Raw genomic sequence first — 26,321 nt, 5'->3', positions numbered from 1 at the left:
CTGTGTCTCCCTTTCGCAGATCCCTTCCACCCCAGAGCCTCAAGTCATCGAACTACACTTTTGGAAGACGCTGTCTATTCACACCCATCACTGTGTAACAAAATAATGAGAAAATTCCTCATAAGATCATGGAAATGCAGAGGAGCCCCTGTTGGATTAGCTGACACACTGCCGCTTGGAAGAGGAGTAAAATAAGCTGGTCTAGCAGGGGTCTCAGCTCAGTCTCATTCTCCCTGAGCCCAAGGGTCAGTCCGGGGATGGTGGGGAGGCAGGCAGAGCATGCGTATGTTTATTCAGCCCAGCAGCACTCACTGAGTGTCTGGTGATGGAGCAGAAAGACATAACCTTCCCACCTCCTAGGAGGGGAGGTGAACAAGAGAACAGGATTGCTCGCTGTGGTGGGAGGGCCAGGAGCCGGAGGGCAGCTCTCAGCCCTGACTCAGTCCTGACTCAGCATGGGGATGGAGAAGGATCAGGGCTGTCTTCAGGTGGGGATGCTCGAGCTAGGTCTTAAAGGAGGAGGGGCTTTAAATGGGTGGAGGGAACCAGGATGGGTGACAGCAGGAAGGGCACTCCGGACAGGGGAGTGCCTGCAGATGTCCTTTAAAAAGTCAGTTCGGCGGGTCTTTGCAGAAGCGAGGATCCTCATTTGGGGAGTCTCTTAGCATGGCCCACACCGGGGTCTGTGCCTGTTTTTGTAAATAAAGTTTTATTGGAACACAGCCACACCCATCCTCCCCCTGTTGTCTCTGGCTGCTTTCCTGCTACATCCCAGACAGAGACCATGTGGCCTGCCCAGCCTAAAATATTTATTGTCCAGCCCTTTACGGAAAAAAGTTTGCTGACTCTTAGCATAACATTTTTTTATTTCCTGAAACTCTTAAATGAAGAGGACCCACACTGCCAGCCACTAGGGTTTGCCTGCAGCCTTCACGGACCTGCTGCTTTATTTTAACACTCGGCGATTTCTCTTCGTCCCGCACTGCCATACCTCCAGCTCACCTTATTTCAATAACTTCTGGCTCTGAACATCTGGAACTAGAATAATACCTCGTGTGTGTAAAGAAAGGGGGGTAATTTACCCCTGAGTATCTCAGATGTCTGATTGATTATCCCAACCCTCGGCTGTTTTCGACTCTGCTTAATTTCTCAGAACCTCTGCTGCGTCTTACTTGCTTAAGTAGTAAACAAAATTGGAATTTAAAATAGTGATAGGAGCAGTAGTCATTGGAAAGCATTTCTCTTCTTTGGTGAGGGACCACGTCTGTCAGTGGATTCTGGAGCTGGCTGTCCCCGTACACATGAGAGAGAAGGGGAGCTTTAGGGAGAGCCACCATTCAAGCCTGCATTTATTTTAAAAACAAAGAGAATGCATTTCCAGAAGCACATGCGTTTGAAATATTGCTTTCCTGGGTATAGTGAGTGAAAGTTGTGTGGAATTATACAGCAAATGCCAACTTTTAAGCACCCGCCATGGTCTGTGGTATCATATGATGGGAGTGCCAGACCAGGCTTTTTACAAACGTTAACTTATTTAATAAGACCTGGATGAACTAGAGATGCAGTTATTCCGATTTTACAGATGGGGAAACAAAGCCTCCAACAAACTAAGTGTCTTCCATGTTAACAACTAACTGACACTGCCTCCGACCTATGATAAGGAGGATATTGATTTTACACTCTAGTTATCCTTAGGTTGATATTGTAGTTTGGGATCTAATTTCCGATCAGTACTTCGTATAGGAAACTGTCAGCAGTGAGTAATTGGGACATTTTCCAAGCATGTCCAGAAAATATAGTTGGTCCAAAAACAGAAGCGTGTAGGTTTAGGGTTGTCTGCCTTTCCAGCTGAAATGATCGTTCCTAAACAGAAAACTGATCGTAACTATCTTCTCCTTAAAACTTTTCAGTGCTCCGCCAACCAGGCCCTTAGTACAAAGACCAGAGTCTTTATTTTGGTGCTTGAGGCCCTTCTGGTTGGGCCCTGCCTCTCACTACCTCATACTAATTCACTCCAGTCAGACCAGGTCCTGCATTTGGATGTTTCCCTGAACACCATCTCTACCTTGTCCGTCTACCTGGCTCACTCCTTCCTGTTCACATCTCAGCTGAGATGTCACTGGATCCAGGCAAGCCGGGTGTCCTTCCCTTGCCCCGCCCTAACATAAGGCCTTTTACACTGCTGTTCAGTTGTTTACTGGTTTGTCTGTTGTCCATCACTAAAGCTTCTGGGAGGCATTCTTTTTAGTTTAGACTCTGTAGTTACAAGGAATAGGAATCTACTCAAGCTTGCTAATACAAAGGGAGTTTGTTGGGAGGAAATATTGGAAGAATAAGGAGATCTTGGTGGAAATTTAAGAACTGGCTCTGTAAGAAGCTGCACCTTGCAGATGCATCTTGTGGCTTTCTGCTCCTCTGTACGTGGTTTTCTTCGCCTTTCTCTCTCCTGTGGGCTGCCTCAGCTCAAGCGCATGTCTGTTTTGTTTTATTGAAGTATAGTTGATTTACAGTGTTGTGTTAGTTTCAGGTGTACAGCGAAGTAGTTTCGGTTATTTACACACACACACACACACACACACACACACACACACACACACATCTATTTTCTTCAGATTCTTTTCCCTTATAGGTTATTACAAAATATTGAGTATAATTCCCAGTGCTATATAGCAGGTCCTTATCGTTTATCTCTTTTATATATAGTAGTGTGTATCTGTTAATCCCAGACTCCTAATTGATCCCCCCCCTTCCCCTTTGGTAGCCATAGGTTTGTTTTCTATGTCTGTGAGTCTGTTTCTGTTTTGGAAATAAGTTCATTTGTACCACTTTTTTAGATTCCATAAGAGATAAGCACACGTGTTCATGAAGCTGCTCATGGCCTCAGTGTGTCCTCATGGCCTAGCCTGGCCTCGCCGGCCCGGTGACCCTCCTAATCTCATGGCTTCATTTCCTGCCCCCCACTCGTATGGTTTCTCAGTTTCCCAGTTGCAGATTTTCAGGCAAGCACTCTGGTTGGCCCGGCTCACCCTTTGCGGCTGGGCCATGCATGTCACAGGTCTCTGGCCGTCCTGGAGGTGGGCTGTGGTTGGGTCAGGTCCTCCCTGCAGAGCAGTCAGAACTGTCGTCCGCTGGAGGGGCTCCCAGGATGGACTTCTCTTTTCCTTTTCTCTCTCTGACCCTCCCTTGCCATAAACTTGATAGTATCCTTTGTTCTTTTTCCTCCTTTTCAGATATCATTAATGGAGCTCAAGAAAAATGCGTATTGCCTCCTATGGATGGCTACCCCCACTGCGAGGGGAAAATCAAGGTAAGGCGGGAGGGATGTCCGTTCTTCCCCGTCCTCCTCAATCTGCATGAACAGCCCCTTGCTTCCCCTCCCCTCCCTTCTTCTCCCCAGCGATACAGATGGGCAAGCGAGCCCTTTAAGGGAGTCATTTAAGGGGCGCCTCAGTCCTGCCAGTTAGGGGCTGTGGCCATGACAACCCTTCCCTGCTTATGCCAGCTCTGTGGGGTTAGTCAACAGCGACTAAGTGGTCAGACTGAAAGGGCTGGGCCATTGTAGGCACCTGCGGTGGCTTTGAAGCTGTCACTACCACCCCCTTCCCATCCTCCGGCAGGTGATCCTTCAAGGGCCCAAGACAAGGGGCTGCCATTATTGAGTACCCACCTTCCCTCTCCCCCAGGCCTCTGCTGTGAGGTCTCCAGACTGAGATTCAAATGTCACGTTTGCATGTGCAGTCCAGTACCCAGACACTCTTGGCCACTCTTTGTCTCTTAACATTTTTTTTTTCATCCCATTTATACGGCCAGCCCTTGGGGAGACCACTCCCCTTCTCAGTAGTTTGCAGAGGAAAGTTACTGTTCAAGTGTCACGCCGGATGGGGAGACCAAACCACAGAGCACTTACCTGGCCTCCATTTGGGACCCACCACACGCCCAGCTCCTGCCCCCGTCCGTGCGCTCTCTTCCGGGCACCGTGCTGAGGCTTGTGAAACTGTAGTTTTCCGGGCAGGGGACCCTGATGCCGGGGTTCATTAGGCACTTGCTCTTGATAAAACGCCCCTTTTGCCGTTGCTTCTCCTGGGCTGCACTGCAGGGTGTGTCTCGTGGCCTCTGTCCCCTCCAAAGGCCTCTGCTAAGGCCCAGCTCGAGCCACGATCGTCCAAGAGCTGAGCGTCTGTGTCCTGACCTCAGCTCAGGGACCCTGAGCCTCAGGCTTGAGCCACGCCCCTCCCGCTCGGTGCCCTCGGCTTCTCTGGGGGCAGGTGTGCCCGGCCGCAGAGATCAGGTGTTCATCAGTGCTCTCCCCTTCTCTGGTTGTTGCAGTGGATGAGAGACATGTGGCGCTCGGACCCCTGCTACGCAGAATACGGAGTGGATGGGTCCGCCTGCTCTTTTTTTATTTACCTCAGTGAGGTGAGGAGCTTCTCGTGGCTTTGCGGGGTGGGGGTGGGTGGTCTGGCCTGTAGCTGAGCCTGGAATTTGAAAGGCTGAAAAACGTGTATCGTTTTCACGCGAAGGGCCTATGATTTCCTTCTGCATTACTCTCCTCTGTCCCCAAGTAACGTGACTTTTTTTTTTTTCCCCCCTTGAGGGAAAAATAGTCTGAGTTCACTATTTAATTTTTTTCCCAATTAAAAAAAAAAACGGTAGTAAAATACACCTAACAAAAAAACGTAGTAAAACTTAACCATAAAAGTGTAAAGTTCAGTGGCATTAAAGTCCATTCACACTGCGACCATCACCACCATCCATCCATCCATCTCCAGAATGCTTCATCTTGCCAACCTGAGACTCTGTTCCCGTTAAACAGTAACTCCACGTTCCCTCCCTTCTCCTGGCCCCGGCAAACACCCTTCTGCTTTCTGCCTCTGCCTCTGACTACTCCAAGCACTCCTTTAAGTGAAATGTACAGTATTTGTCTTTTTGTGATGGACTGATTTCATTTTGCATAGTGTACTCAAGGTTCATCCATGTTGTACGTGTGTCAGTAGGTCCTTCCTTTGTAAGGCTTAATAATATGTTCCGTTGTGTGTATAGACCACATTTTGTTACCCATTCATCTGTCAAATGGACCCTTGGATTGCTTCCACCTTTCAGCTATTGTGAATAATGCTGTTATGAACGTAGGTGTACACATAACTCTTTGAGACTCTGCTTTCAATTCTTTTGGATATAGATCCAGAAGCAGAGTTGCTGGATTATATGGTAATTATATTTTTAATTTTTTGAGGAACCACCAAACAGTTTTCCACAGCGGCTGCACCATTTTACATTCCCACCAACAGTGCACAAGCGTTCTAACCTCTCCACATCCTCGCCAGCACTTGTTATTTTCTGGGGTTTAAAAATTTTTTTTTTTAGTGGCCATCTGAATGGGTTTGAGGGGGTATCTCACTCCGGTTGTGGTTTGCATTTCCTTAATGATTAGTGATGTTGAGCATATTTTCATATGCTTATTGGCTGAGTTACCTATTTACTTACAGGCTGAATTATTTACTTTTACTTTTTTTCCCCTTTTTATCTGAACTTCATTTTCGTTTGTACCCTTGAATTTAAATAGCAGCTTTTTTTTCTTTTTTTTTTTTTAAGGGCTACAGGGCATTTTACAGACCACATGGAATTTATTACATGCTTTAGCGATCTCCATTTCACCTTTAGAAAGGTTGAGGGGATAGGGTGGGGTTAAGACTTTATCCAGCACCAATTACTCGGAGAGAACTGAGTAGGGAAATGAAAACTCACTGGCTCCTCACCTCCCCAGCCCCCTTATGGGCAGGGGCAGCAGGCCTAGGGGCTTGTGAAACGGACGCTGGCTAATTTCTGAGAATGTGCACTTGGCAGGCTCTTGACTGCCTTTTTTTTTTTTTTTAATTCGCGCCCCCTGGTTTGGGTACTCTTGCTGTTTAACCAGTAGTTGAATAACAGCTCCCTGGTGATGCCATGCAGAAAGGAGAATTCCTCCATTTTGAAGCTAAATGAAATGTTTTTGCCGTAGTTTCCCTTGTGGGATTCAGGTACCTCTTCTCTCTGGTATAAGGTGACAGGGACAGTTTTGGGGATGGAGGCCAAGCCAGTATTGCTATAGGGCATGTGGCCCTGGAATCTGCGGGGTTTGTCCCTCTTGTGCACCCTTACTTCTATTTCTTCTGTAAGATCCAGTCAGACTTTTTTTTGCCAAGGTTGCTCCATGGCCACCCCAGGGCCATCATGGGAACCATCAGAGTTAATGACAGTTAAAATGCCTCTTGGAAATGAAAAGCACTGAGAGTTGGGTGTGTGGTGTTCCTCATTAGGAGGCTGCTGGCAAATTGACTTTGTAGCTTGTATTTGAGTGTGTTTGGAGCTTGGGTGGCCTGGGGCCGGCCTCCTCATTTTCTTTTCCAGAGGAGTAGGGCCTGGGGCTAGGGGTGACCTTCACTCCAGTGAGAAGTCAATTAGAGGCACCTTTCCTGCCCTGAGGAAAAAGTTCCTCGTTTAGTTCAATTTTCAAAAGTTTTCTTCCCATTTCCATTGGATAGAATTTAGCCAGAGTCTAACCGGGCTCCCTGATTGACAAGCTGAGCTAATTTCACACCTTCCAGCATCTCGGGGAGGACTGCCGAGGTGAAGGGAGAGGAAGAGGATTTGACGTGCTCACTCCAGCCTGGGTCTTCATCTCCCAAGCCAGAGCTGGGGAGGTGTGGGAGAATGGTCCAGGTGGAGAGGGGCTGTAATTATATATGACCTGGTTCGCTTCCTTTGCAACTGCCGCCCTACCCCTACCGACAGGGAAGGAAGGACCTAGTTAAGATGAGAGGAAAGGGAGATTCTGGTGGAGGTAAACTGAGAGGAGTGTGGGATAGATGGGGCTGCATGAAGATGTGATGGATCATGTAGACTTAATATTGGAGCCTGGGTGTTTCATTGCAGAACCTTTAACTATTTTTTCTCCTTTCGGGATGTGGAAGGGTGCTTCATTTGCCTGTTCTACTCTCTTCTTATGCAAATGATCAGACTTTTCTTTTTGCTCCACTGAACTCAGTTCAGTGAGCACTTACTGAACATCTATTGTATTCATTGATTGTCAACAATTACTGAGGACTCATTTGCTTGGCACCACGGTATGCATTCATTATCTTTCAAGTCTAATGGAAGAGGAAGCATGGATACAGGTAATTAAGCCAGGAAGGGGTCCTGGGAAAGAACTAGGAACTTCTTTTTCAAAGTTTTAATCTGAAAACTACCTTGAAACTCTGGCCTTTTAAAAAATTTTTCCATTTTATCAAAGCATCTTAATAGGGACCCTGTAATAGAGGAAAATTTAACCAACATGGCCACTTTAATAGGCAGTACTGCCTTAGAGCCTCATAGCTGACTTCAGCTTCTGTTTCTAATGCTTTCTAAACGCTGTGCTCTTGGAAAAGTTGCCCTGTTTGTGCCTCAGGTTCTTCCTTTATCATGTTTTAATTTTGTTTTTAAAGGATCCGACCATGAGAATTCCTGAGCCTATATGGGAGCATGCTTAGAGTAGAACCTGGCAAATAAATGATACTCAATTTGTAGAACTGACACTTTTATGATAGGTTTGTGGGTTTTTTTTTTGTTTTGTTTTGTTTTGTTTTACTTCTTTGGGGGGAGTGGTTATTTATTTATTTATTTTTATTGAAGTAAAGTTGATTTACCATGTTGTGTTAGTTTCAGGTGTACAGCGAAATGATTCAATTGTATATAGTTATATATTCTTTTCCAGATTTCTTTTCCCATGTAGGTTATTACAAAATATTAAGTATAGTTCCCTGTGCTATACCGTAGGTCCTTGTTGATTATCTATTTTATACATAGTAGTATGAATATGTTAATCCCAAATTCCTTATTTATTCCTCCCCCTCAGCTTTCCCCTTTGGTTACCATAAGTTTGTTTTCTGTGTCTATTCATGATAGGTTTTTGATATTGCCATTATCTGAGTACAGTTGTGGGGTGTCACTTAGCCTGTGACATTTTATGTGGGACCTTGATTCTGTCTTAGAATGGGAATCAATTTCTGGTTCTCATTCACCAGTCTCATTTAATTTTAGATCCCTAGGCCTCTGGTAACATAGAAATTCAGCTGTTCCCCTTGACTTCCTTTCTCAGGATGTGCAACTTGTTCACAGTTAAATCGTGAACCAGATGCATGGAACAGTAGGGCCCCTCTGCCGTTGCTAACGTGAAATTATTAGAGATGTTTCCTAAAGCCAGTTAATTGTGTTCTAGTAGTCTGTAAATCCTGGACAACATCTGTGGCTTTGTGGTGATGTATTTTGTCTAGTTTTTTTTTTCGTCCTGCTTTCTTGAAACTTTCCGTCTTTTGTTACTTCATTTAACCTGTATCATATGCCAGGTTACTCTTGCAATTGGTAAAATGATTGAGAGAGACATCTTCATTTGATTTGTCTACTTGATCAGTGGATGTACTGGTGACTTTCTTTTCTTAATCCTGACTGAAGAGCCAATTCTTGTTTCCATCTACGTTTAAGTGCAGAGCTTTGACAGATATAAAAGAGGACATGAAGTAAGATGTCTCCTGTATAGTCAGTCACCTGTTGAACTGAGGCATTTAGATTTGGACCTATCTTAGGAGATAGCGCTCTTCCTGCATTTTTCTTTCCCCCAGTTGTCTCAGTGTGCCAACTCTGCTGAATTATGGGAGTATAAATTTCTGCTTTTACCTTCACCAACTTGTAGTCTAACCAGCCTTTTATGGGAAATCCCAGGAGGTAAAGCCATCAGTGTTTCCCCTTCCATTATCCCCACGGATGTTTGTCATATGTCTGATGCTGTATTAGGGACTGGGTGTGATGCTAAAAGTCTCGTCATTGCCCTTGTTGAGTGGCAGACAATAAGAATGAAACATGGCTGAGCTGCACTGTGTGCCTGACACCTCAAATACACGGCGTCATTTCAACCTCTCCCCAGCTCTGAGTAGTAGAGAGCCGCATCCTAGAGGCTCCGAGAGGTTAAGTTGCTTTAGTGCTTCTGCATCGACCATTCCTGTTGCCCTTTCACGTCAAACAAAAGCCGAACTCAAGTGAAGTCGTTTGTCACCATTGCCTTTGAATTCAGTTCTATGCTCAAATCCACCTGTGTTTGAAATATGGCTCTAAGTTAGCTGGTTTCCATTAATCAGTCTTCATTGCTAGTTTTGAATACTCATAATTTTGATCCTTTATCCCCCCCCCCCCCCACAAAAAAAAAGAAACAGTGCCAATCCTCCTGAACATGTAACTCATGGAGACCAAGTACTTAGCCATTGCAAGTGGTGAGGGTTGAAAGAATGATGCGTTAAGCAGCCTTGCATTTCCAGATCATCGAGCAGTTCATTTTCTGTGTCTGTTTTTGTGAGCCATGTAACTAACTACTCCCGTTATAGACACAAGACCCTATAAAGTAATTACTCTAAATGTCATTGTTTCAGGTATTATTAACTTAGCCCTCTGCAGAGCCTTTTACTGCTCTCAGCTTTTACAAAATTGAGAATAAATTTCTTTACCTCTATTGATATTACGTTGATAGATGGTGCTGATATATTTGACTCCCACACATTTTTGCTATTTACACAATTATTCTAGCAACTAGCAACCATCATACCCTGCCAGACTTCTTAATTTGTTTGTACTGTTTTTTTTAAGCACTTGTGTTGCCATTGGAAGTATAGTTGCTCTGAAATAATCCAATTGCTCAGTGATTGATTGCTAGATCTTAGGATGTGTACAAGCTGTTGCTTCTAATGCCAATTTGGACTGGTTGAGTGAGTGTGTATGTGTGTGTGTGGGTGCGCCTGCCTGTGTGTGTGACTCCCTCATAAAGGAACAAAAGAAGCAATTTCATGCCTTACTCATGAATCTGTTTCTTATATTTCAGAAACAACAGGCATAAAGGTCTCTTCCTCTTTCTGTTCGCCCTTGGCAATATGTAAAACTAATATTGGCTGAGCGTGCTATTAACCTTGAGTTTAAATTCAGCGTACTTAATCCCTTGATTAATGCCAAGATTAATGTCCAGCAGCAAAGGTTGAAAGCTTAAATGTTTGTGAATGTGAGCATGAAATGAAATCCTAATAACCAGTACAATGATTTGGATTTATGGGCTGTGTTGGCTGCTAAAGATATCTTGGAAATGGTGTTGCACAAACTAATTTGTCAAAGTGGGCAGCAGTAAAGAATTGACTGTTTAGGTTGCAGGAAGAAATCCAAATGAGAAAATATAACTAACATTTGGGACAAGTCAGGGAGTACTTTAAAAATGCCACTAGACTGTTGCCTGAGAATACCCACACACACCTTTCAAATGTCTAGCCCTTGACGTAGGAAATTCTCTTTCTGTGAGATAATATTTTTTTGGCGGTACAGGAGGTGACAGATTTATGATCGTGTTCTTTGCACTTCTTGAATTCAGCCTTTACTTTTATCTTTTTCCATCTATGTGTTTTCGTGGCTCTTATTACCTAAATTCTAAGACATATTTAGAAAAAGGATTTTTTTTAAACAATCCCAAGTTTACAGAACAGCATTTGTCATCAGCCTGATTGATCTCTCAATTTCCCCCAACCTCTTCCTTCTCCCAAGTTCATCCTCTTAGTGACATCCTCTTTGTCCATAGTTTCATATACTACAACATTTAGTTTTATATCTTTTTATTTCTTTTTTTTTCCACATACTACAACATATAGATTGAGATTTCTTACTCTGACCTCTACCTTAAACAAAAATTTAAGGGTAAATGGCAGGATTTGCCAAACCCCAAACCAACACCTCTTTGCTGCTTGGAATACATGTGGCAGACTGGGGCTTTGATGCCGTCATCTCCAATTTGTTTTTTTACAAACTTTTAAATATTGTCTCTGATCATTTATTTCTATTATATACCAATAAAATATTTGTAAAGTTTTATGTTTTAAACTGTTTTTAATTTGGAAAATTTCAAGCATATGTAAAAGAGATGGGTGTAAGGGACCCCCATGTGCCCATGACTCATATTCAATAATTGTCAATTCGTGGCCAATCTCATTCATTGACACCTCTCCCGGTTCATTATTTTGAAGCAAATCCCGAAGATCTCATCATCTGTGAATGTTTCACTATGTACCTTTAAAAGAGGCTCTTTTAAAACATATAACTCCTAATACCATTCCATATTTTAAAAATTACGGAATTACTTAATATCATCAAATATCAGGTTAGTATTCACATTTCTTGTAAATTAAAGTTTATTTATTTGAACAGAGTTTCAAGCAAGGACCATAAATTACCATTGTTGGTGTCTCTTAAGTCCCTTTAATTTAGGTTTCCTTTCACCTCTTATTTTTTTCCTCTTGTGATTTTTCACTGAAGAAACTTTATTTGCCTTAGAAGAGTTTGTTGTCCTCTGAATTTTGACGATTATATCCCCGTGTTGTTGTATAACCTGGTTCCCTGCCCCTTGTACTTCCTGTAAATTGATAGTAGAGCTGAGGCTTGATCAGAGTCAGGCTTAATATTTTTTTCAAAACTGTTTCATGGGTGGTATTAAATACGTCTATTAAGAGGCACATAAATGCCTGGTTCTCTCTGTTTTGGGGATGTTAGCAGCCATTGATTATCACTGCCTGGGTTCATCAGGGATTCCTTTTTAATATATCAGGAATACTCTGTGTAGAGAAATGAGTCCTCATCTGATATTTGGTTACCCTGCGGAACAGTTCATAAGAGAAGTCTTGAGTTCTCTGTTGATTTCCTAGCATCTTCCATTGGTGACTAGTAGTTTGTTTGCTTGCTTGTTTGTATGCCTGTTGGTTTTTACCATCATTATGAACTCATTGATTGAAACATATTTGATATGTTTGATCCATTCCAATTATTTTCTTACTAGTTCTCATATTATACCTTCTTTGACCAGTGGGGGCCAATTCACATTGTCTTCTGAGTCGTTTTGACATAACCTAGGAGTTTTTAATAGTTTTGATCTCGTCTGGTATGACAAGAGCTTCCAGGTTCATCTTATATAATTTCTGCCCTAGACCTAGAATCAGCCTTTTCTCTAAGTACCCTTGGTTCCTCTTAGTGGGAAATGACACTCAGAGACCATCATCTGGGTACCAGGGGATTTCATTGCTATTGGTTTTTTCTGGGTGCTGGGGATATATGACAGTGCACAAAAAGACAAACATTTCTTAAAGTTATGTTTTGTAGGAGGAGACAGGCAACAAAAAGTAAAATACATATCTTTTAGATTACAATAGAGCTATGGAGAAAAATGAAACTGAGAGGGGGCTCATGAATGCTCATGAGAAGTGATGGTGTCAGCTTTAGACAGCGTGTTCAGAATATGCCCTACTGAGCAGATGAGAGGAGGACATGTGAGCACCAAATTAGAGGTGAGAGAGTAAGAGGTGCAGATGTCTGGCACAAGTATTTAACAGGCAGGGGGAACAATTCAGTGCAAAGGTCCTGGGGTGACCATCAATATCCAACGTTAAGAGCAAGTACGTGGAAAGTCATCTCCAGAGAGATTTTTTGTCTGTTTTGTTCACAGGAATAATAGTGCCTGGCACACATATTTATTGAATGAATAACTCTATTTAAAGCATTTTTTAAAATAGTCAATAGCTTTTTTGTCTCTTTGTTCTAAGTGGGTGACTTCCCCAGCTATCATCTTTCTAATCTTGAAGAAACATTATTGTAAAATTTGTAACATTAAAATCTGCTAAGAACATTAAGTTTGAGACATGAAGCAAGGGCATTTTGAGCACTTATTAACAATTTTAATATAATGCTCTCTAATATTTTATCTATAAGGGAATGCAAGGGATCAGTTTAGACTATTAGACTGGAATGAGCCAATTATATTGGAAGGCACAGTTTTCTCGCCCAGCTTTTATTCTTATTGTCACTCTGCATTATTTGCCTGGATCTACGCTTCTGGCAAAATTGCACATTACCACAAAAGAGGAACTCTGTCCTTGGTCACTGGAATGTGACTACCTTTATAAATGGGGTGACTGTGGCTCTTGTGTCCTCAGTGTGGATGCAGGCCCAGTGAGGCTGGTTCTTCCACTGTGCAACGTAAGAAGCATCTCTCTGTATTATATATGTGATTCACGACGGAGGAATTCGTTTGCTGCCTCTCCTGTGTAAAGGAAATTGACAGGTCTCGTCCCATAGAGATTTGGGATGGACTTTTGAAACTCTGACATCCTGTCATTAGAACCCCACTGGTTTGTGGTATGTTGAAAACTTACAGCAATTTCTCTTGAAGTCCTGCCCCTTCCCTAACATCCTGAGTAGCCCTGTCTCGGATCTCCCCAGCCCTCGGGTCTCTCTTGCACACGATCACTCCCATACTGTCTGTGATATTCCTGCCACCCCTCCCGTGGTAGGGGGCAGCATTACATATTATAGAAAATACATGGATAGATTGGGAGTTTGGGGTTGACATGTACAAACTGCTATATTTAAAATAAAATGCCTTACATGGAAAAAAGAAAATACATGGGCCTGATTGCCTATCTGGATCCAACTCCTACCTGTGTGGCCTAGAACATTCCCTTGACTTTTCAGACTGGTTTCTCCCCACTGAAGTCAAGGTAAAGCCTGCCCTGCTTCCCTCAGGGTATTTTGAAAGGTTCTAATGAAACGATGAAAATAGGTAAGTGTCACTTAAATGGAAAAGAGTATCCTTATCATGAATATCTTAAGTACTCAAGCCATGTCTTTGATTTTTTTTGTTTACTGTGTAACAAGGAACGATTGAGGACCTGCTGTGTGCCAGGGCTTCCACTGGGGCTGAGGAAACAGGCCAGCTGAAGTTCCTGTCCTCAAGGAGCTTACGTTCGGATGGGGCAGCAAATAGTAGTCAACCCATGGGTCAGATAATTTCCACATGTGGTAGGTGTGCCGAGGAAAAACAGAGTAAGGAGGTAGAGTGGCCAGGGAAGCAGGCCAGGGAAGGCTTCTCAGAGGAAAAGTTGGAGCGTAGTGCGGCAGGGAGGGAGGGAGGGAGGCATGGGAACTCTGGAAGGAAGAGTGCTTCAGGTAGAGAGAGAGCAGATGCAGAAGCGCTGAGGTATGGGGTTACCAGGTAAAATACAAGATGCCCAATGATAATGAACTTCAGCGAAAGAGTGTTCTATTTAATTTTTTTTTAAAATTTATTTATTTATTTACATTTATTTTTGGCTGTGTTGGGTCTTCATTTCTGTGCGAGGGCTCTCTCCAGTTGCGGCGAGCGGGGGCCACTCTTCATCGCGGTGCGCGGGCCTCTCACCGTCGCGGCCTCTCCCGTTGCGGGGCACAGGCTCCAGACGCGCAGGCTCAGTAGTTGTGGCTCACGGGCCTAGTTGCTCCGCGGCATGTGGGATCCTCCCAGACCAGGGCTCGAACCTGTGTCCCTTGCATTGGCAGGCAGATTCTTAACCACTGCGCCATCAGGGAAGCCCCTATTTAATTTTTAACTGCGACTATATGACAAATACTGCATGCAACATACCAAAAAGAAAAATCATCCTTTGTCTGAAACTCAAATTTAACTGAGCATCTTTTCCCCTCCCCTCACAAACCTGGCGACCCTCCCGAGGTAAGAATGAGCCTGGCGTGTGTTTGGACTTGGAAGGGAGTTCTTTGGGGGGATGGGGGTAGTGGGGCAGGCAGCGTAAGGTTGAGGATAAATTCTGGGTTTTATTCTGAGGGCGAGGAGAAGCCACTGAAGGGTCTGAGTTAGCGTAGGATGTAATCCACTTTGGGCTTTGAAACAATCACCCCTGCTGTGCGCGGAAGAGACATCAGGGGCGAGGGCTGCAGGCAGGGAGTTACCGTCACTTTCATGGCCCTTCCAGCACGGCCCTGCAATAGGAGCAGAGCAAACCCTTTCGGAAGGATTTTGTAGAGAAGATCTAGGCAATCATACTCTCATATCAAAGGCTGACTGTGCTCGTGGGACTGCAGGAGCCGCACGTCTGGCTTCTCTGCTAAGTGTACGGCCCTGGGCAGAACAGACAGCACTTCCGTCCCCAGCTGTGGGGCTGCCCTGCACCTCTGTCTTCACGTGTCACGATGAGCCTTGCCCAGAGGATTACGTGGAGACCGAAGGACATGACGTGTGTGAAGCGCTTTTCCTAGCGCTTGGCTCCTGGCGTACTGTCGCCTTTCTTCTTCGTCTCCTACCCACCCCACAGGCACAGCCTTTCCTAATAAGCAATTTGGCCCAAATACTCATCATCTCAGGTGTTTGATGGAGAGGATGAGCCCAGATAGCAGAACCACTCACATGTGTGGCATCCTTTACCATGTGCATTTCCTGTTCAAAACTTTAGACAGGGGAGTAGGTCAGGGAAGGGAGTGGAGTGGGGTAAAGAAGTCTTTTTTAAAAGCATGCCCCTTAATGAGTAACTACATTTGATCTGTCATCAGTTCAACAAATATGTGTGGATGTATATATGTGTGTATCATCAGTGGATCAAATGAATAGATATAGTCAGTGGTATCCTTTTGGTATGTAACCAACTAGCCTGACAGGAGGATGTCCAATCATCTTTTTCAGATCTTATAGCTAATAGAATTATTAAGAGGTCACCCAAGCCAGCACCTTCATTTTGTAGATGAGAAAACTTGAAAGTCAAATAGTTTAAGGCTATCCCCCTAGTTGTTTGTGGAGTTGGGCATAGAATTCATTTTGGTGGATTCCACATTCGGCAACTCTCGTATCCTTGCCCTTCACTGAGCTTGGCCCTTAAGGTGGCTCTGACGTGTCCTGGTCCAGGAGCCGACAGATCTCAGTCATCACACAGCCCTGCTGCTCACTAGTGAGTGGACCTCGGCAAGATCTCAGCCCCTTTAAGCCTTGCTTTCCTCACTTGTAACCTGGCAATGGAACCCACGTCATAGGGCACTTCAGGGGATTAAATGATGGGATGCAGTCAAGTTCATTTGTTTTTTTCCCTGAACTGTAAACCTTCAATAAATGACTGTATGCTTATATAATGTAATGCCTTTAAAACTTATTTGATTAAGAAATGTTCATTTAAAAGAAAAAAGTCATAATATGAAGATTCACATAAAGAAGAAAATGCAAACACCCATGACACCAGTATCCAGAGATAACCTCAGACTTTTTTTATGCATTTTGCTCATTTAGTTTTGATTGCACTTACTCTAGGAGAAAAACAGCATGAAATTCTATATGTCAGTGATCCATTAAAGCAAAACCTTTCTCATTAAGCATGAGAGAAGAGGCCATAACGGAGTCTGATTATTATTCTTTCAAAAACACAGAACGTTACTACAGAGAGTTAGGCCAGTTACGCCAAAGTACACACATACATACGTTAAGTCTCCTACTCATTTTTGCTATAATTTTATTACTTCTTTTCCCCCTTTAAATTCCAACTCGAGCTGTAGGAATCTCTATAAGCAGTTTCTTTTTTCTTAAATGTAATGAATTGTCCATCCTACGGAACTTGAAAGTAAGTATGACCTACCTGAGGTCTGTTTAGGAACTTTGCTTTGATTCACACTGTATGTGATGAAGCTGCAAAACCTTCTCAGGTCAAAGAAGTTTAAATCATTGGGAGGAGGAATGTCAAAAATAAAATTGGTTAATTTTAGATCTCCTTGCTCAAGAAAAGTGATTCATTGTGCCCTCTCTGTGGAAGATGACTTAATGTTCCAAAGGTCTAGCCTGGCTGGTCTTTTCTGTTTCTGCTGCCTCTTCATTTTGTAGCCTGAGTCTAGTGCACTAAAAAGATTAGTTCCTGTAGAAGTTTTGCCTTCAAATCGAAGGTTAATAGAGTCATGGTTCTGTTCCTCTATCGATTGTTGTGTGTGTGTTGCCGTGAACTCAGACGGTTTTCAATTTTTAGACTTACTGTGGTGATTTGTGGACTCTTTTAAGGCTGTCCAGTCCCTTCCCTGGCAGAGGGCTTGATGGAGGACTTGCCAGCTTGCAGGAGTCGGGTAGAGGTCAGGGTAGACAGTGGGAGGGTCCAGTGCCACAGATCCTGTCCCAAGGAGAGCACCAAGGTCACAGCTGGAAAAAAGCATAGCCAAGGCAGTAGATGAAGGGAGATGACCACAGGCAGACATAGGACACTAGGGTTCTGAGAGCCAGGAAAAGAGATGGTAAGAATGAGTTGAAATAGAAGAGCTTCCAGATCAGGAAGACAGTGGGCTCATTCTGGGGTCCAGCTTTCTTGGTAGGATGCTGTGCTGGGCGGTTATACTCACTGAAGGAGCCAAGGTAGATCAGACAAAACAGTTAGGGACGAGGAGGTTGAATTATTGGCCCTGAGCAAGATTTTCCCTGAGTGTTATTAATGATGTCCTTATTTAGGAAAATGTTGCTCATCTGAGGGCTGTTTGTTTCAGTACGTGGAAGTATTGCCGGTGCTGGCTTTCTTCCAATCCTGGTAATCCTCTGAGGTTTCAGAAAGAAATGTGTTTGTTTTTTGTTTTTCCCCCCTCTCCCTGTGGAGTAATTGGTTTATGTATAATTGAATTATTTTGTTAACCAGTTATCCTATCACTGTGTACAAAAACAGCCACCCTAAGAACCCACTGTACTCCTGTGTCAAGATGTTCAGAATTGGTTTTTCCTCCATTATGAGTGAATATGTAACGGTAAGATTTCTTGCTAAAAGCTAAAATAGGCAGACTCCATTTCCCATTCTTTCAGGGATGCCCTTGAAATCTTGCCCAGTATTATCCAGTGACTTAACGTAAGAAGAACTGAGATAAAGATCAGTTTCAAAGAGGAATTAAAGTCTTGAGTATTCTGTCGGGAAGTCGTATTTTAGAAGATCACCTTGAACTGTATTTTCATGAGAGTACATTTCAGAAGATTCTTCTAAGGGCAGAGGGGAGTGAATGTACTCTCCTTTATCTGACCTCACTAATGTCTCTCCTTTTGGTTGATTTTCTTTATTCATAGTCGTGTTTCATCTTTCCCTATCATGCTCTTCATGAGGACATGTTTTATCCTGACATGCTGCTCTGTACATTTTGTTATTTATTTAGTGTGGGGTTGACTACAGATCTATATCCTGCTTTCTCATCCTCATGCATTTTTCTGTGCAGTGGAAGGTCTCACAGTCAGGTCTACAATCCATTTGAAGCCTTCATGTTACAAATATGCTTTAAAGCACTGTCTTATTGAGTCCATTTACAAAAATTTAATTTGAATTAAATCATTCAGTCCGGCCTGAGAACACAAGGCACACATGTGTGCAGTGCTGCTGGGACCAGCCGAGGCTTCATCCCCCTTGAGGCTTCTTTTCTGCTGGTTCTCCCTCACTTTTCTCATTTGTATTAATAGAGTGCTTTTCCTTGGTGATTTTGCCTTTCATGGTGATATTGCTGTATAAGGGCTCAGTATTTAGACATAGGCATTCCAGGCAAGTTAGTATTTTCTTTTTTTTTATGAGTAAAAACCACAGCAACTTTTCTTATGAGGAGTCCTTTTGAGTCTCTGAAGTCATTCACAAATATGGTCAAGTCTGATTTCACTCCACAAAAAGAAAAGAGAATATCGTGTACTTTTCCTATCCAGGAATTCCACCCTCCCCCAAGCTTTTGCCCTCTGCTTGTTACTTTCAGATCATTTGCGGTGGCAGAGGGCTTTCTGCAGATTGCCCAATTATTTCGGGTCCTAGTCAAGCAATCACCTTGCTTTCAGAGATATTTCTAGAGTAGTGAAACTGCTTTGTTTCTTTGAAAACTCACCGGGAGCTGGAGAGCCAACCAGCTTGTGTGACTGTGCATTGCTGACCCACTGACCTCACACACATCCCTGCCTCCCCCGTGACCCTCCAAGGATGCCCCCCGCCCTCTTGCACTCTTCATTTTTATAGGTCCACCTGGCCACAGAAACATTATTTTCAGCACCTGTTTATTAGCCATCTTTAATAACCTCATATATTAATAAATGGGTGACGTGCTATCTTGGAATTATATGGCCAGTTTTGGCAAAGAGGTCAGACATCAGTATCGCTCAGTGCATTTTTCATTTACTAGAAAGTGTGAATTTGCCTAATTTTCTTTGGTAACCTTTGTCGAAGTCATTCCTGTAAAATCTGGCACTTACCCTTTCTTTTTCCTCCTCCCCCAGCTCTCTAAACTCCGGTGCATTGACAGAACAGTCCATCTTCCAGAATGGCTCTCACAAGATTGCTGAAGGATTTTGTTTTTTTCTTTCATCTCTCTTTCCAATAGGTTTTATCACCCTGTTCCTTGAGTTAGTGTGAAGTGAACAGCCAGAAAATGAGGGGAAGCGTTGATCAGTTAGCCTTAAACTCTCAGTTGCATTCCTAATTTGGAGATACATGATGGAGTTCTGTGGCTCAGATGCCTTGACGTTTCCTTGCTCACCACACCACAGCAGATAACAAGTCATTCCCGTCCTCTTGCTAAATAGTACAGAGGCACCTTTGCATTCTCATTCTCTGGCAGCAGTGTTCAAGTCTTTTAACTTTCTGCTGTAAGACCCCCCTCTCCTTCTGTGTAGAAGTTCAAGGATTAAATGATTAAGGAATCAGTCACTGTGAAGTCTTTGAAGGACAGATGTGAAGTGTCATGATACGCTCCTTGGGACCTTGGCTGATTACTGTTTCATCTGAGAGGGGCCCTGCCTCTGGATTGCCAGCTAGAAGTGTGGGAATCTGACCGATAATAGTAATAACCCACTTAACCCACTTCCTGTGTACCAGGAACTGTGCTTGGAGCTTTGCACAGACATTAATTCATTTACAGATGCACCAGCATACTTAGTGTCTCCGATTTCTATTTTTCAGGTTGAAAATTGGTGTCCTCATTTACCTTGGAGAGCAAAAAATCCCTACGAAGAAGCTGATCGTAATTCATTGGTAAGTGATTTTGGAAACCTCTCCCTAGGCTTGTGATTTGAGTATGATGCCAAGTGATACATGAGGAGTCTTCTGCCAGCTGTAATCTGAAATAACGGTAAACCGAAGAACTTCTACCCCCAGCCCTGTGGAAGTCTGAGTGACCAAATCAGTCAACCAGTTAGCATATGTTTATTTATTGAGCAGTTTCTCTGAGGGTTCCTACGTGATAGGCTACTGATACGAATAAGACCTGGTGCCAGACGTGGAGGCGCCCAGTGATTTAATAATGAGGGTGATGGTTGTAAATAATGGCTGTGTCAACACTGAAACACAGGCCCGTGGAAATTAATAAAGAAGTGGCGATCTCAGCCTGCATGGGTCAGGAAAGCATGTAAAGAGATGACGACCTTGGAGTTGAATTTAAAGCGATGAATGAGGTTATACCAGGTCAAGGAGAGAAAGATGTCTCTGATGGCAGGGGGAAAGGTGCCTGTACAAGAGCCCGGCATTTTCAGGGAGTAGAGTCTGGTTCAGTGGGACAAGGCCATAGGGGTTTGGATGAGCTGGAATGAAGACGAAATGGGAAAGGTAGGTAGGGGCTGTGAAAAGCTTTGTATTAAAAGCTCAAGTCTTTATTCTTCACCCCAGGGATCAGCTAATTTTTTTCTGTGACAGGCCAGGTAGTAAATATTTTCATCTTTCTGACCTGTGGCACAGGGCAGCCCTAGGCAATGTGTAAATGTGTGGACGTGACTGTGTTCTGTTAAAACTTTACATAGAAAAACAGGCAGCGAGGGGGATTTGGTCCAAGAGCCAGAGTTTGCTTAGCCTTGCTTAGACCGTGGGATTCTTGGGAAACTGTTGAGTCAAGGACATGGTCAGATGAGTGTTAGAATGAACTATGGTAACTGCTGAAAGATGGATTTAGTGAATGTTTTATTTAGATGTTATATGAAAAAAATACTAGTGTTATTATTTTTCTCTGTTATTTCAATTGCTGGCTGCATCCAGCTATCTTAGAAAAATAGTCTTCCTGACTTTTAAGTTATTTTGGCTTGAATTTTTTTTTTTTTAATTTTTGGCTGTGTTGGGTCTTTGTTGCTGCATGAGGGCTTTCTCTAGTTGCAGCGAGCGGGGGCTACTCTTCGTTGCGGTGCACGGGCTTCTCATTGCGGTGGCTTCTCTTGTTGCGGAGCACGGGCTCTAGGCATGCGGGCTTCAGTAGTTGTGGCACGCAGGGTCAGTAGTTGTGGCTCGGGGGCTCTAGAGTGCAGGCTCAGTAGTTGTGGTGCACGGGCTTAGTTGCTCCACAGCATGTGGGATCTTCCCGGACCGGGGCTCGAACCCATGTCCCCTGCATTGGTAGGAGGATTCTTAACCACTGCACCACCAGGGAAGCCCTTTTGGCTTGAATTTGAAATTTTATTCAGTTACTATAGGAAAATGGTATTCCTGGCTTTTAAATTCCTTAGAAAATAATAAACTTTTGTTTGTTTGGATTGGGACAAAACTAGAGGATGAGCATTTATTTCCCTACTTAACTTTGCAGACAGAATGAGGCTTTTTGGCGGCCTACACAATGGCAGTTAAGAATTGACTTCAGTTTTCCCAGGAGTCCGCTACCCTGCAGTAGATCAAGGGGCCAATAAATTCGGGTGCAGAGAATTTCGAGGTGTATCAAGCACATTCACTGTAAAATATGCATTTTTGACATAGCTCAGGGCTTTGCAAGTCTGTGCTGCCTTTCTCCACTTCTGATTTTTTAATGATGTCCCTTATAGCAGAGCAGCAGTCAAGAGGCCTTTGTCTCAATTGGCAGTCCTGGGACCTTCAAGCAAAGCTGTTCAGCAGACCAGACTTTTGAAGCCCTGTGTTTAATTGACCATCTCTTTCAAGTTTTCAAATGTCACATCATGAAAACCATTATGCTTCTGGACTTCTTATCTATCTTCTACTCATTTTTATTAAATTTCTGTTTCTAGGCAGAAATTCGTACGGATTTTAATATTCTCTACAGTATGATGAAAAAGCATGAAGAATTCCGATGGATGAGACTACGGATCCGGCGAATGGCTGATGCGTGGATCCAGGCAATCAAGTCCCTGGCAGAGAAGCAGAATCTTGAAAAGAGAAAGCGGAAGAAAGTGAGTTTCTGATTAATTCACTTCAGTTGGATGCCAGTTTTCTTGAAAATTTGATTTTCATGGAGACAAGACTAAGAGAAATGTCATGTCTCAAATGATACTCCCTCAGGGTGAATCTGTGCAGTCTCTTCTTGTACAGCCATTTTTTGGGCTGTCCTTTTCCCCAGTTACAATAATTATACTTAGCAGGAACTGGCACACATGTTTTCTTGGGTGAAGCCAGGCAGAATGTCTGCTTGTAAGATTTTGCTATGAACCCTCTGACTCTGTCTCAGTGGCATCAGGAAATTTAATTCTCTCTTCTTTACCCGAATACAATCTTGAAGAACTTCCTGTTTACATCATCATGACAATTTCATATTCTTGGTATTTGTCAGCTCTGGGATTTGGGCAACTAACTGGTGAGTTTCATTGCTGTTCTGTTTGGTGGTGCTTCTGCTTATGTTCTTGAGAGAGAGATACTATAAATTAAACTTGAGCCAATTTGTTTTGAAGTTCATGAGGAGATGCTTGGGAAACCTCTGTAATATCCCTGAGCATGAAGATCTTATACCCTATTAGTTATACATCAAGTGGCCATGACTTTAGATTAACTATTCTGATGAAGAATAAACGAGAAAAGTAAACAATCTGTTCCCATATCTAAAAATAAATGAAAAATGAGTTTGGTATTCCTAATTTGACTAATTTGATACCTTTGGGGCAAAAATCCAGATACACTTGCAGAACCCCAAGTCACAGTTTAATGAGTCAGTTTTGCTTAGATCCCTTGAGTTTATGAGACAGCAGGACCAGACATCCTGGCATCAGATAGTCTTCCAGGAAAGAGCATGTGGTCATAGATCCAGGTGAGCTATGAAAAGAAAGAGTAATTTCTGTATAATCCTCTGCAGTTATCTCCAGGATATATTGTTACATGAAGACATGGTAGGTGGAGAATAGTGAACATTATTTTTAAAAGGAAGAAGGAATTTATCTATATATCTGTATCTACACCTACATGTGTACCTATAGATATATACATACACACACATATATACACATATATAATGTATATATGATATACATATATGCTTCTTGCTCAGATTTTTTAAATGGAAGAGCAAAGCGTGCAATTAAAAATAAAGGAGACGGATGGTGGTAATGGTTGCACGACAATGTGAATGTATTTAATGCCACTGAACTGTACACTTAAAAATGGTTAAAATCGTAAAGCTTATGTATGTTTTATCACAATAAAAGAAGGTCTAATAAGGGGAGTCAGGGGGTATTGTGGAGGCAAGAAGTATAGAAACTAGACTTCTATGAATACATCTTGCTTTGTAGATTTGACACTGGAATCATTTTACTTAAGTGCAAAACAATTTAATTACAAAAAAAATCATAAGGAAAAAATAAAGCAAATGAACTGACCACGTGTCCACTTTTACTCTAAGCACACAGAGAAGGGCTATTCTTAGTGACTTCAGAGCACAATACTTTGAACGTTTCTGATGGCATATCACAAATGATAAAAAAAAAAACTGCAAAAATATCTTAAAACAATTTTTCTAATCCTGTAAGAGGTGGTGGTGTTGATATTCTCCTTCCAAATCCATTATGTGTATTGGAATAAAGCAAATTAGCAATTATGTTAGTGTCCCAGAGAAGTGGAATTTTCAATGTGGGAGAGAGGAAGTAACAGATGTGAGATGGATAATGTTATAAAAATGGATAAAGCTGCTGTAATCCTGGGTTTGAATTGGAAAAACCGGTGTGAACTCATGATTATTTTTATTCTTGAGGAAAAATAAATTTTCTAGCTATGTCCACTGAAAAGGCCTATAAACAGTGATCATCTAGAGTATGCTAGGCGCCAGACTTTGATCTTTAAATACCATTTTCACTAAATGGTCTAAAAGGTTCTTGGAAAAATGGCTGATTAAGGCCTGAGACAGATGTTGTACAAGATGAGCTTGGAACGCCTTGTCGTGTCAGAGAGCAAAGAAACTATCAAAGACTACTAGGATTTTGTCAAAAAACTTAGAAGCCAACTTTAATAGTCTCCCGTTGCCCAAGATGGCACAATTTGGTAATCAGTAAGAATAATAACTGCAGTTATTGAAACACATCAAATATACTTATATTCATGATTTTATCATGATATATATATATATATATATTTAAAATCCTCATTGGTCATCATTAGAGTACGCTAAAGAACAAATTAGTTATTTTGAAAACTGTTAAGTAAAAGGAAAGAATCAAGTATTTACCAGGTTTTTTCTATGTACGCTGTCCTTCGTGAGGGGTAGTTTCTCTTCATAGAAGTATTATAGCTAATAAATGCAGAAGGAATGATAGAATATCACCATTTGCAACCCCTAATGGATTATTGCATCTAGTTAGTGATCATCAGTAGCTGCTAACATCACAAAACAGAAACACCCAGATTTTGTTCTCACCACTGGAAGTACACGGCACCACCTGTGAAGTAGTATTGCCTCAAAAATCAAATACAAATTTGATCATGGCTGCAGATCTGATTACTAATTTACCATAAACACAAGGGACAGAAGAATCTGTTACACAGTCAGCAAGATCTAGAGTGTGAGAGACTCTATTGCAAATACAACCCAATTTCTTTGACAAATAAATTACAAGCCTCTATCCCCCCAAAAAAGGATAATTGGGCACCACTGTAGGTTAAAGAAGAGATGGATGAGACATTACAATTTGTGCACTTTATTTGACTTCTGACTCAACCAACTGCTCTTGAAAAAAATAAGTGACAATTGAGCAAGTGTATAGACTAGCTGGATATTGGACGATACTAAGGATTTAATAGCTATGTTAGGGGCATTGGGGTGATGTTACGGTTACGTTTTTTAAGTGAAAGTTTGTTTCTTTTAGAAATTCCAACTGAACTATTTACAGATGAAAGGACGGGCTGTCTAGGATTTGCTTCAAGATAAGCTAGAGGGGTTGGGAGAAAATGAGGGATGTACATTAAATAAGACTTGTCAGGAGTTAATTGTTGAAGTTAATAATTGTTGAGTACAGTGGAATTGACTATATTGTCATGTCTGTTTTTGTTAGTGTTTGAAATTTTCCGTGTTAAAAGCTTAAGGATATTCCAGCTGTGGAAGAAAAGCCCAATATAGTTAAAAGATATTTTATTGTCCTACTTGATTCTCCTTTAATTCCAATTTTCCAAATGTACCCCACTTTTGGAAAGCAGGATTATCTGTCCCTACCTCACACTCATAGCCATACCAAATGCAGTAATGACTTTATTTCTGTAAAACAACAATGAAAAATCATTTCCTTCCTTTCTCTGTACCTTCTAGAAAAATTGTTTACCCCATGTTGAGATTTCATTAGAACGTAAACATGACTTTGGAATTGGTGGTGGCTTTTTGGTAGGTTACTGTGGAGTTTGTACTTTGTCCAACCGGAATCAGTATGTGCCTCTTCTTTTTTTTTTTTTTTTTTTTTTTTCAGGTCCTTGTTCACCTGGGCCTCCTGACTAAGGAATCTGGATTTAAGATTGCAGAGACAGCTTTCAGTGGTGGCCCTCTTGGTGAATTAGTTCAGTGGAGTGATTTAATTACATCTCTGTACTTACTGGGCCATGACATTAGGATTTCAGCTTCACTGGCGGAGCTCAAGGAGTAAGGAGATTATTTTTCAATTTTAAAATCAGAATACAAGAAAGAAATTGTAAACTCTTAAAGCCCTCTATTGGTGTGTAACTTCTTGTGGAGGAAAATGAAAGTGATAATTCACGAAACAGGAGATAAGAAGATTATTTTCAGAAGCTAAATACATACACTGTGAAAAGGCTAATATGTTTTCGTTGTAGCTGCAGGCTCCAGAGGCTTGATAAATGAATGCCAGAAAATTCAAACTAAGGAGCTTATTCTTTGCTGTCACAGGTGCTTCCAGCATCTGCAGCAGGAAACATTATTGACTGTCCTAATTCCCTGTCTCTTGCTGAAACTCATACCCTTCCCTACTCAACAGCAAGCTTTCTAAATCTTCAAACGGGGCAGGTTCCTGTTTGCAATTTAATTTGGATAGAATGAGTTTCTTGAAAGCCCTGATCCAATCCTATTTCAGTTAGCCCACTTTCAACTCTGCCTGGGTTTTTTGGTTTCACTGAAATGTGCTTCTAGCTCAAGCCCTCTCTTAATCCCTTTTAGATTGACACAACTGGCTAAACAGAAATGCTTAGAGCCCCTTCCCTCCTTTTTGGATAACTGCCCATGGAGACTGTCTACCCAAGTTAACATCTAGCAATATGTCAACTGTTCCAAGAGAAATGGCTTGAAGGAATATTCTAGAAATGGAAGAGGTGTTAAGA

The 26,321-nt window shown here is 42.3% G+C and overlaps 1 protein-coding gene across 7 annotated transcripts in view; it reads left to right on the top strand.

The window, feature by feature from the left end:
* MGAT5 (alpha-1,6-mannosylglycoprotein 6-beta-N-acetylglucosaminyltransferase) overlaps nt 1-26,321 on the top strand; it is a 363,475-nt gene that overhangs the window by 201,555 nt on the left and 135,599 nt on the right. For all 7 annotated transcript variants that reach the window (XM_059927612.1, XM_059927613.1, XM_059927614.1 and 4 more), the window contains 5 exons: nt 3,231-3,307; nt 4,327-4,416; nt 19,779-19,850; nt 21,815-21,976; nt 25,460-25,629. In XM_059927612.1, the coding sequence (XP_059783595.1) occupies nt 3,231-3,307; nt 4,327-4,416; nt 19,779-19,850; nt 21,815-21,976; nt 25,460-25,629 (571 nt within the window). The remainder of the gene's footprint in view (nt 1-3,230; nt 3,308-4,326; nt 4,417-19,778; nt 19,851-21,814; nt 21,977-25,459; nt 25,630-26,321) is intronic.

The sequence above is a fragment of the Balaenoptera ricei genome, chromosome 7 (genome assembly GCF_028023285.1).
Source record: "Balaenoptera ricei isolate mBalRic1 chromosome 7, mBalRic1.hap2, whole genome shotgun sequence".
Taxonomy (NCBI): Eukaryota; Metazoa; Chordata; class Mammalia; order Artiodactyla; family Balaenopteridae; genus Balaenoptera; species Balaenoptera ricei.
This window is presented reverse-complemented; position numbering and strand designations above follow the sequence as displayed.